At 40.5% G+C, this 12,645-nt stretch overlaps 1 protein-coding gene across 5 annotated transcripts in view; it reads right to left on the bottom strand.

The window, feature by feature from the left end:
* The window catches only part of GRIA1 (glutamate ionotropic receptor AMPA type subunit 1), a 200,852-nt gene that overhangs the window by 16,215 nt on the left and 171,992 nt on the right, over positions 1-12,645 (bottom strand). For all 5 annotated transcript variants that reach the window (XR_005226561.2, XR_006292635.1, XM_043552716.1 and 2 more), the window contains 2 exons: positions 7,476-7,674; positions 6,231-6,478 (listed from right to left, as the gene is read on the bottom strand). Coding sequence is in view for 3 of the 5 variants with exons in the window: in XM_043552716.1 (XP_043408651.1) it covers positions 6,231-6,478; positions 7,476-7,674 (447 nt within the window). In the remaining 2 variants the exon portion in view is untranslated. The remainder of the gene's footprint in view (positions 1-6,230; positions 6,479-7,475; positions 7,675-12,645) is intronic.

The following is a 12,645-nucleotide window of genomic DNA, read 5'->3' on the forward strand; positions in this document are numbered from 1 at the left end:
TGGGTTGTGTTAGACCTTTGTCTGCTAGACTGAAGAGCTCATTATTAAATATTTGTTCTCCTTGTAGGTACTTATAAACTGATATGAAGTCACCCTTACCCATCTCTTTGTTGAGCTAAATAGATTGAGTTCTTGACTCTGTCACTATCAGGCATATTTTCTAATTCTTTGACCATTCTCATGGCGCTGCTCTGAACCCTCTGCAATTTATCAACATCCTTCTTGAACTGTGGACACCAGAACTGGATGCATTATTCCAGCAGCGGTCACTCCAGTGCCAAATACAGGCGTAAAATAACCTCTCTGCTCCTACTTGAGATTCCCCTGTTTATGCATCCCAGGATCGCATCAGCTCTTTTGGCCACAGGGTCACACTGGGAGCAGATTTTCCAGCATGAACCCCAAATCTTTTTCAGAGTCACTGCTTCCCAGGACAGAGTCCCCGGTCCTGAAAGCATGGCCTGCATTCTTTGTTCCTAAATGGATACATTTACATTTAGCCGTATTAAAATGCATATTGTTTGCTTGTGCTCATTTTACCACGTGATCCAGATCACTCTGAATCAGTGATCTGACCTCTTCATTATTTACAACTCCTCCAATTTTTGTGGCATCTGAAAACTTGATCAGTGATGATTTTATGTTTTCTTCCAGGTCACCGATGAAATGTTAAACAGCATAGGACTAAGAACAGATCCCTGTGAGATGCACTGGAAACAGACCTGCTTGATGGCAACTCCCGGTTTACAGTTACAGTTTGAGACTTATCAGTTAGCCAGTTTTGAATCCATTTAATGTGTGCCATGGTAATTTTGTATCATTTTAGTTTTTTTACTCTGACGGACTCCATACAGCAAATGCTGAAAAGCCAGTAAAATATCTGGGCTCTTTGGGGAAAGGTGTCTGGTGATTCACTCTACTTGTGTAAATTAGGGTATATCTATACTGCACAAAAAAACCCAGAAAAACCCAAGGTGTGTTCTTAACTCGGGATAGTTAATTCAGGTTAAAATAGAAGGTGTGAAGACACAGCAACTCGGCTAAAGCCTAAAGGGCAGCCTGGGGTTGAACTCAAGTTGGTAAGCTGAGTTAAAAGCTAAATTGCCAAGTTTTCATTGCTCTTTTAACCTGAATTAAAGTTAAAAACACATCTTTTTTGTTTTTGCAGAGTAGATCTACCCTAAGTTATGAGTTAAATGCAGTGACAGTGACTATACATGGTAAGTTGTATGTAAAAGTAATGAATAATCTAGTAACACACATGATTATTTCTGTCTTCTAAAGCAGAATGGAAGTTAATTAGCACAGCAATCTCTGATGAACAATTTGCAGAAGATGTAGCTAATGGATGATCTGAAAGAGTATGTAATTCCTATACAGGCATATGATATTAACACAGTAAATCCTCTGTAGAGCCTCTGAATGTAAAAATCACTCTGATGATATTTTGTGCCATGTGTTATACATTTTATTAATTTTTTCCTAAGAGATTTCTTTTAAAGTAATTGGTTCTCTCTCCAGTTCACAAGGAGTATAGGAAGCCTCTGATATTTCACAGTGACAGGGTCCTTGAGGAAAGATTTAGCTGCCTGCTACTTATTTTCTCTGAAATGTGTCATTTTAGGTGGATTTTTGACAGGGAACATTTTTATTAGTTTATGGGATTTGGAAAAGCTGACACACAAGTTTATAGCACCTCTGGAGAACTTTGCTGAAAGACCAGGAAGCCAATTCCAAAACAAGAGCAATCCTATTTCTCCCTCCCTAATACATTGCTGTTTCTTTTTAAAATGTGAATTAGAGACTCATATTGTGGGTGTTATTTCATTGACTTTAACCGATTTTGGACAATTTGGCTTTGCATTATTGTTTTGTTCCCTAAAGGACCAGATTTACCCATTCGATACTGAATGATGTCCAAAGCCAGGTTAATCTGGGGGAGTTGGGGAAGGGAGCTTTCTTCCACTAACTCCTGGCAGCCCGACATATCTGACACTGAGCTGATGGATGGGGAGGGAGGTGTGCATGTGCTATAGGATGAAGGTTGTGGGTCGAGGTTTCCAACCCTGCTCCTATTAAAGTCAAGGTCAAAATTCCTGCTAACTTCAGTGGGAGAAGGAGCAGGCTCTCAATATCACTTTTGCCACTGAAAAAGGATATTTTATCTGTTCTCTTATGGCTTCCATGCAGATATAAAGAAGGAAAAGATTAAATCTGATCTAAAATTCTATCACCTAGCTCTCAAAAGACATAAAGTGAAGGAATCAACTTTGGATGAAAGAAAAAAGGACTACAAAGCCTGATAGCTAGGATTTCATAAGTGATCAAAACATTATTGTGGAGAGAATTTAGATCTTACCAAACATACTGACTCAAGTGCTTTCAATCTTAGGAGGAATGTGGACTATGATGCAAGCCAGAACCGATGGTTGATGTGTAAATATGAAGTTGGAGATCCTCATTTCTCATTCTGGGGACTGGCCGGTAAGCAAATCCTCCTTTTACCCCTAATGAATGTTTACAACTATGTCTCTGTGTCTATCCAGTGTAGTGGAGTACGGGTGAATGACCTAAGCTTTTAAATGATTTTAACCACTGGTTAAATATTATTAAATAGTTTAAGCTGATATCAGTCCAGCTCTTTGCAGTGTATTAAAATGTCTTTCTGTACCAACGAGCTTTACTTTGTATAAAGATGTTGGCATAACCTAGTGATGACTCAGGCCCCATGTCTTTAGGAATGTATAACATCCTTTATCAAACAGAACACAGTGGCAGTGGTTTGTATACCCTACATGTGGTTGCTACTTTTATATGTTTTTAACTTATTAATGCAAACTGGCAATAGTAGTCCCACTTACATGTATTATGAATTTTCTTTTTTTGGGTTAAACTAAAATGACTTTTCTCATTTTTTGCCATGACAAATAAACAGCTTTAATTATTGATAGCATACATGATATGCCCATAGCGTCTCAGGAAATAGCAAGAAAACTTCCTTCTTCTGAAACTGATCCTGCTCCCATTGAAGCCAATGGTGAAACTCCTGTTGACTTGGAAGGAAACAAGATCAGGGCCTCTAAACTCCCTCAGCCAGTGATTAGGATTTGTTTCCTGGGTGTCTGAGTGTCACCTTGTTCAGTGCACTCTGTTGTGTGCAGGGCCCTATGGCGAAGACACACATCATATGATGACTGTAAAGAAAATACCAAAAGCTTGACAAATAAAACAACAGTGAAACAAAACAAACATAATGGGACAGAAAATGGACAGCACCTGTTTCAAAGAAACACCAACAGGTCAAACGGAAAATCAAGCATTCCTCCTTTGCTGTTAGACTGGTTTGGGAATTGGTTCCACATGCAGTTAACAGAGGTTATGATGCAAAAAAGAAACAGCAGAAATGTTGTATTCTCCTGCCCAGCAAAGAGATATGTGGATTAGCTGGATTGAGCTGATTCTTTTGCATTCCCCTCTTGTAGTTTTGCTGGTGGATAGTTTTTTTGTTGTTGTTATTGTTAAAAGCATTACTAATGGCTTCCTTACATCCTGAACATTGCAGGACAGACTGTTTTTTGCACATTAGTCCTGCCTCTTACTTTCCATATTTGCAAGATGGAAAATAAATATGGCGAGAGTATGCTGGCAAAAGCCCTGAAGCTGTGATAGTGCATGCACATTAGTATGGAGAGACCCAAAGAATTTCATAGCCTGGACAACATTTTAATAGAAAGACTGTCTGGAGGACCACCTGCTCTCCATTCACAAACTAGCCACATCTCTGGGGGCAGCTACAGCACTTGCTGACATGGAAAGTATTTAATGCATTTTTAAAGCTGGAAACCATGGCCCTGGTTGAGTGCCCCTTGATGTCAGTGGGATCAGGCCCAATAAAACCAACCAGATCTTCACTAGAAAATGGTTTGCAGGGTGCTAGTGACCTAGGACCCCAGTTTAAAATTCTCCACATTAGTTTATAGTCAGTGAACAAGTATCAGTCACTATTAAGCCTCCATTTATAAAGGGTTATATACTGATCAATAGATGTTTTAGTAAATGATTAATCAATTGCAATGGAGTCCCATAGGGCAATAGATTGCTTATCTCCAGGTCTTATCACCATCTTTAACTCATTCTCTGAGATGCTTGTAACCATCTACAACACCTACTACTCATGCCTGCGACATGCTTATAAACACCTCGTGATCATTTAAAAACCCTTTATAAATGGAACTTTAACCGAAAGCGTGACCCAAACAAGGGTACAATTTTTCAGACTGCAGGCAGGAGGGTAGGATTTTGTGACAATTACTGTAGATGGTATTAGGATTCATAGCATTTTGGAAAGAAAGTGGCATCCCGATATATAAGTTGCAAGGCCAATAAAAGAATAAGGAAGCTGCTCATGCTGCACCCGAGTAGGTGAAATCCTGAAGTTTGATGGGACACAGGTGGGCTTCAGACCACCAGGCTTTTTAGATCCTTTTCTATCCTCTAGTTCTTCTGCATTCTATTCTGACAAAGGGTGGAGCTGTCAGCGGCATTCTGATCACTTGAAGCTTATTTTACTTTCCGTCAGGACAGATCCCGAGCTCCTCACTCAGTTTTCACTTAGGCAAAACTCCCATTGAAGTCAGTGGCACCTCAGGATCTGGTCCATTGTGTTTAATGCCTCACCGAGTTTTGAAAGTGAAAATTATTCTATAACTGATCCTTTTGTACATTGCTTTCCTACATTGTTTTTCTTTTGCTTGACTTTTTTACCTTAAAAATAGCGATAATGTCAAGTCTTGTCCTTCCTTGATTTTTGATGGAAGACTGATTGGAGGACATACACCTGTAGATTGGGAGCTGGCTCTGTCCTTAACTGAAGGGGGGACAGGGTTGAATCCATGAGTAAGATCTTGTCTATGCTTTAGATTAGCCCCCGTTCAGCAATCACAGGCCAGCAACTAGCATAGCTGTGTTGGTGCTAACCCCAACTGGAGATACACGGAAAGCCATGATTGGACCAGTTCAGGTTTCTCCCTGCTTGAAAGTGGGATAAGTTCAAATGGTGCAAATCACAGCTTTTCTTACCTCTACATGCAGGTTTGCTTCAGCACTGCCACCCCAATTACTGGCCAGCAATGGCTAAATCTCAATACAGACAAGGCCAAAGACATCTTTCCTTCCAAGTGTTAATGAAATGAATTGAAAAGTGTTTTAAACAGTCTGATGAAAAGACAATCACTTCTACCTTCCTTCAATGAGGTTTCTTTTTCCTTTTTTTAAGTTTTCTGATGTCATAAACCTACTAGACCTCCAACTGTCCATAGAGTCTTTCAGGGCAGAAAAGGCCTGAATTTCTTAATGTTAAAAAAGGCAGGAAGAAAAACCGCTTTAATTAAAAACAAAATCCCCAAACAAAACAAAACAAAAACAACCCCCTCTTTCCCTACATGCTAAAGATACAACAGCACTTATCTTGGTGCATAGGTTCAGGTAGCAAACTGTAAGCACTCAGGTGTGAAAATGTTGCCTCCATAATAATCTTCTTCCCATATTCTTTTGTATTTGTAACCGTACTAAAGATCTGGATTTTGTGCCTTCTAAGGGTTTTTTAAAAAAAAGCCTTCAAAAATATTTGTGATGGTGTTTTGGTACAGGCCTTTGGCAATTACTGTTTTGGGTTCAGAAATGTTGGACTTGTACCTCCTGGAAGATGTCAAGAGCCCTAAACTCAGCATCTGCACTGAACTCTTGTAATTAATTGTTGTTTTTAGCAAGGATGAGAATGCTTCATTTTTCATATTGTCCTCATGTGTTAGCATTTCTTTTCACATACACACACACACACACAAATACTGTTACCACAAGAATCTCTCTAAGCATGGATCCAAACCAGGGCCATCCCATACATTGCAAAGATGGGCATTTCACACACCACAGGATGAGCCTCGCTTCAAAATAATGCTTTATTAATCAATGGTTACGATGCCGCAAAATCCCTTAAGGAGTGCAGCTGCATTCATAATGAATGGGCCAGTCGGAGGCCAATTTCCATATGCAGGGTTTGAAGAATTAGTCACTCCCATCACTGTTGAGCAGGAGTCATGTAGTTTAATGGCCTCACGCTGAGGATTTACACTCCCTGCTTTCATGATTAATATGGCAATGGAGATTGAACTGTGTGGACACATTGATTTATTGGGCTGCATGGCAAGGAAAAGCAAATCCAGGCTACTTACCTCAGTGCAGACCCCTTCGGTGTTGCAATGCCATAGCCTTTGGAATCCAAGTTACCTCCCACCTTCATGGTGTCACATGGCTTGCGCTGCTCTATGTACTCATTCATGGTGGACTCCAGGAGGTAGGCATACTTCCCTTTTGACTTCCTCACCCGGATCATCCCCTCTTCTGTGGTCCTCACAAAAACGGAGGGTTCTGCTGATTTCATGTACGTCCACATCTTCTCAAACACGGCGATTTTAGATCGCTGCATGGGGCAACACAAACCCAGCATGTATTAGCCTGGAAGCAGAGGCTTGTGTACCAGGGGAGACTCAGAGTTGGCTTGAGCATGTACCTGTGGTTTGTATTAGTAAGGAAAGCCAGCTATGTTAGAAATAGTTTAATAAGTGACTTTAGGTCAAAGAGCTCAAATACCCCTCAAGCTCTCTGCGTCATTTGCTTCAAGCAATTTCAGGATAAGAACAATCTAGCAATGAGTGTCATTCACCCAGGGCTGGATTGTGTCTGTTAGGCACGAGCAGCGTGGGGCTATATCTCCCTAGAGGGAACAATGGGAGGTGGGATTTTCAGCAAGCAGAATTCTCCACAGAGTCCCTGGTGTGGAGGGAGAGCATACCCTCTACCAGAAAAGAGAAGTCACAGGAAGGAGTGGAGGGATTATCACAGCCTATAAATACTGTACTTTGAGTACACCAGTATACTTGGAAATAAGAAAAGTATTTAGATGCCAACGATGGTAGGATGAGAAGCTAATGTTCAGACGAGATGTTAGGGAAATGTGCTTAACAATAAGAGCAATTGGATGGCAGAACAGACTCCCAAGGGAAGTGGTAAGGTTTCCATCCCTGCAGATGTTTGAGGAGACATTAATGGGAATGTTGTAGGAAGCAAAATGAAGGAGGTAGACTGGATAGCCAACATAATCTTTTCTGGCTCTGCTATGTATGCTTCTGCCATACATAATGGCAGCGTATTTATATATGGTAAGTGGTTCCATTTAATTACAGGGCAAACAAAAGATTTATTATTCTGTAAACTTGAGTTGCAAGTCACAGGGTAATTACTTTTGGAACTGCTAAGTATAATTACTCAGTAATGTGCAGAAGCATGTAATTACTGTATGTTTCTAGGTTATTTACAGTATTCAGCAAACTTCATGATCTGTCGTTTCCATGGAATGGCACAAAGGCTGACATGATCTTTTTGTTTTGTATATGAAAGTCTTAACCATTTTCTCTTACCCTAAAAAATTCTTTAGTTGACCCAGCTTCCAGGGTCCCATAGGCAATTTCTGTCTGCTTGGCTAAGTCTTCTGCACTCTCTATGGGGGACACCATCCGCTCCACTGTCAGGAAGGCAGCCAGGTTAGCCGTGTAGGAAGAGATGATGATCAAGGTAAAAAACCACCAGACACCACCAACTATGCGGCCAGAGAGGGATCTAAAGACAAAAGGGAAGGGTGAGGGGAATCAGGATGAAGGAGTAGAAGATACAATTCGGTGAGATAGGCCAGAAGTGTGGTATGGTGCTTAACACCCTATCAGCGACTGCTGAGCAATGCCAGCTCTTACACCTGTTTCCTGGGAAGCTCGGTGTCAAAATGGGAGAATGCTTCTCTCTCTATTTCCTTGCTACATGTGTCAAGACACAGGCTTGAGTGAAACAAAATGATCACTGCTGGTGAAAAATAGTGTTTGCACAGTAACATTTTCTTTAATTTTCATTCAGATGAAAAAAATAGCAAAACACAGCAACAAACAATAGGAGACTTTAAATTCCTGGGTAGGGTAGTACCTACCTCAGACAGAATTCTTTACATGTATCAGGAACAAGTGAAATCCTAGCAATGATATATGTCCAATGCTGGATAAGGATGGTAAAATGATCAGTCATGTGCAGAAAAGGCAGAAATATTTAATAAATGTTTCTATTCTGTATTTGATTCCTAGATTCATGAAATTTAAGGCTAGAAGGACCATCAGGTAATCTAATCTGACCTCCTGTATATCACAGGCTATTACATTTCACCAAGTTATTCCTGTACTGAGCCCATTTGGAAAGAAACGTGATGATGTAATTCATATCTTACAGTCATAATGAAATACTTTATTTTCCATCAGTAACTAGGGAGGAAATTAAACAGCAACTATTAAATTAAACATTTTTAAATCTGAAGAACAGGATAATTTGTATTATTCTGTCTGAGTACTTGTAAGAGTATTAAAAGAATGGGCCGAGACACTCTTTGAAACATTAATGCTGATTTTTAACAAATCTTGGAACATCAGGAAAGTTCCAGAGCAATGGCTAAAAGCTAATGTCATACCCATATTTAAAAGGGATAAATGAGATGACATGGGTAACTAGATGCTGACATAAATCCCAGGCAAAATCATGGAAAGGCTGCTATGGGATGCAATGAGTAGCGAATTAAAGAATGGTACCATAACTAATGACAACCAGCATGATTTTATGGAAAATAGGTCTGGTCACACAAACATCTTTTTTTTGTCTGAGATCACAAGTTTGGTTGATAAAGAAAACTGCATTGACATAATATAATTAGACTTCAGTGAGGCATTTGACTTAGTTCTGCATGACTTTCTATTAAAAAAAACTATACAAAATCAGTGTAGCACATATCTAAATGGATTAACAACTGGTTAAATATTAGATCACAAAAATTAACTGTATATGGGAAATCATTAGCCAATGAGAATGTTTCTATGGGAGACCCTCAGGGTCGTTGCTCATTGGCCCAATGCTGTTAAATATCTTTGTCAGTGATCTGGAAGAACACATAAAATCATTTCTGGTAAAATGTACAGATGATATGAAAATTGGTGGAGTGGTAAATAGTCATGGCACATGTCAGTTATATAGACTGATCTGGATTGCTTGGTAGACTAGGCTCATCTGAACAATATGCATTTTAATACATCCAAGGGACAAGGGAAATTCTCCATCACTTGGAGTCTGTAAATCAAGACCTGATAGCTTGCTCAAAAATATGCTATAGCTCAGACAGAAGTCATGGGCTTGATGCAGAGTTCAGCATGTGAGGTTCTTTGTCCTGAGTTATGCAGGAGGTCAAACTCAACAATCATAACCATCCTTTCTGGCTTTATAATCTATGAATCTACTGCATTGTCTCTCCAGTCAGATTGCCAAATTATTCTAGGCATTTGGAGACAGACAGATAGATAGCTCAAGCAGGAATTAATTTACTGCAGTCAAACATTTTAATATCATTTTAAAGGGAAGATTCTGTTTTAAAAGGGACTTTAATAATGATGCTCCCTCCCCAGATTGCTTGTGCTCTTTCCTTTTTAGCCAAACACATCTCAGGCAGGAAGGAAACCATAATGTTACTTTATGCAGCCAGGCTGGCAAGGAAGGGGTTACCTATCAGAAACACTGCCTCCCTCCTGTGACATCAACCTTTTCTCTCTGCAGTGTGTCTCTTTAACATCCTCTGTCACTGCCCTGAAATCTGGCCTGGACTATGGCAATGGAGATATAGCCTTTAAATGACAGACACGGTGATGACACATGTCAACATCCATTCCATCCTGTGTCTGGGTTTGCATGAGTTAATGGATCCAGCTGCCATGCTTTCTAGAAGTCATTGTGGGCTAACGGCAAACAATTGGCAAATAAAACTCCACACTCCATTGCTCCAACTAGAGAAACAAACAAACAAACAAACCCCACACTTCACTAATTGCAGAAATCAGAGATGGAAAAAGAGTGAAATAAAGTAGTCTGTTCCCTGCACCGCTCCTCTATATTGTATATTACTGCTTTGTCCAGGCTATCTTTAAATCTCTCGCGGATGTGGGAGTAGCTGTTCTCTCAGACATCATGTCATCTCATTTATATCAATCTGACCTGAAATCCCTTTGGTCAAAATTGCCATTCTTTGAGCCCAGAGAGACACCACTTAATGGAAACCAGGGACCAAATTTGCTCAGCAGCAAAACTCTTCTGAATACATTTGCAATTTGCAGAAGGGCAACCACACATTTTTAATACTGGGGAAATAAAAGCCAAAGCATCAAACACACTCTCAGCTTCACACTCCTGGAAGAGCAATCAGAGCCGTTTTCACAAAGTGCAGAGAGAGCAGTGTGCAGGAAATATAGCCACAGTAAATAACAGGGACAAAACAGCAAACTGTTGACTTTACATTGTTTTTTCTTCTTTCAGATTTGAGAGTGAAATGATTGCTTATGAAAGTAGAATTGGCTTGAGCCAGACACTGGGCAAGTGGCTTTCCAGCCCCTCTGCCACGGCATCTCAGTGCTGATCCGTAGCCCCCCTGGCTACTTCAGTCCTAAGGCTTGCTTAACCAGTCATGTATATTGCATGCTGCTTGTGTGATGTCAGCAAACCATTATCACCTGAAACCTGAGCTGGAGTGAAAAATTTCAAAGCAGTGGAATATATAGTCTCATGTAGAATCCCGCTCCCTGATCTAGTACATATAACCTACCTCTGAAGTGATGTTCATAAAGGTGATAGTTTCTTTTCTTTAAAAAAAATCACCTCTTACAAAGCAATAAGAACCCCATATTTTTAATATAGGACAGGTTTCATGAAGGTAGGACACTGTTATATTGTGACCGTCTTGCAGCTGTTCAGAACCCAGCGTGACACAGGTTAGTTGCCTTGACCCAGATGAGTTGTTGGCTATCTCAGCAAAATGGCCAATGACTAGATGGTCCCAGGGACAGAACTGCCTCCCATAGAGGTGTATGCAGTGTAGTTATAGCTCTGTCGGTCCTAAGATATTAGAGAGACCAGGTTGGTGAGGTAATATGTTTTATTGGACCAACTTCTGTCAGTGAGAGAGAAAAACTTTCAAGCCACACAGAGCTCTCCGATGCTTGGAGTACCTTTTCCAGATCTGAAGAAGAGCTCTGTGTGGCTTGAAAATGTCTCTCTCTCACCAACAGAAGATGGTTCAATAAAACATATTATCTCCCCCACCTTGTCTCTCCCCAAGAGGTGGTCATTCTAAATCAGAGCTAAGGAATGATGTGGGGAAATGTGAACTAACACAACATTCTTTCCGCAGAGGATTTCAGTCTCCAGGTCTGTCAACTCCAACACCTTTCACCAGAGTTCACAACACGTTACTTTTAATAAATGGTGGAGGGAGTGGGGAGGAGTCGATGGGTTCAGTGAACACACCTTTGGATCTGCAAGAAACAAAAAAAAACCCCAAATGTTTCCCTAATTAGTCTAGATGATGTGTGTTTGGGGAAGGAAGCATTTGTAAAAGGCAATAGAGGCACCAAACAAGAGTAACTGGATAACGCCAAATCCAACAATTTCTGATGATGACGGCCACTTCAACCTGGCAAGCAACACTTGCACAGCTAATTATTACGTTCATCCTCCGGCTGCAATTATACCGCTTTTCTTCCCTGATGAAGCTGGGATACATTTGTGACTTGTTTAATTCCTGTCAGCTGCAGTTAACTGGACCCCAGCCTTTAGACTGCAGACATCATTACCTGATTCTTTATTCATTTATCACTTAGGGGTTGCCTGCTGTGAGCTGCAGATGGCTTTTGCTTCCAGATCATGCACCTGTCATGAGCTGGATAAATAAGTAACAATGGGGTATTTGCATCTGCTCCCCACAGAAGATGACACCCAATGGAGACAGCCACTCATCCTAGTGTCATAGCAATGTGCCTAACCACAAGTGGAAGCAACAAAAATCTCAAACATGGTTATGCCTTGTTATGTAATGGTTCATCAGAGACAAAGCTGAAAAGCAACATTTTGTCCCCATTGCTAGATTTGTAACTTAGAGTTAGAAACCTTAAATCAAGGCCTCTGCGAGTACATAATAATGAATTGACTCAGACTGCAAGCTCTTTGGGGCAGAGGCTATCTTTTAGGTTTGTGTTTGTACAGCACCTAGCGCAATGGGATTCTGGCCCATGAATGGGCGCTACCACAGGACAAGTAAATAATAATAATGAAGGGGAAATGTCCATGATGAAACATCACACGATTGGATATAAACCTACTGGGCATTTCTACGATTCGATATCAGTGACATATGTTAAGCAGAAGGTTCTCAATTTGGACTGTTGGGGGTACACAGATAGACTAGCCAGACTCTGAACCCATGCTCAGAAGAACAATGGTACTGCTTACCAAATTGAAATGACGGAGAAGACAACGGCAGCTTATGTAACATATTTTATAGCCCTTGCCCTGTTGCATCTGTAGACCGAAAAGAGGCAGCCATGCTATCACCATGGATACAGGTTTCAAAAGTGCCTAAGTGACTTAGGAGACCAAGTCCCATTTTTTAAACCAGTTGCTCTGAAGGTCAAGCCCCAACAAAGTCTATTGTGTGTCTTTATACTGCTTTATATTAATAGGCAG

This window comes from Chelonia mydas, chromosome 8 (genome assembly GCF_015237465.2).
Source record: "Chelonia mydas isolate rCheMyd1 chromosome 8, rCheMyd1.pri.v2, whole genome shotgun sequence".
In the NCBI taxonomy this organism is placed as follows: Eukaryota; Metazoa; Chordata; order Testudines; family Cheloniidae; genus Chelonia; species Chelonia mydas.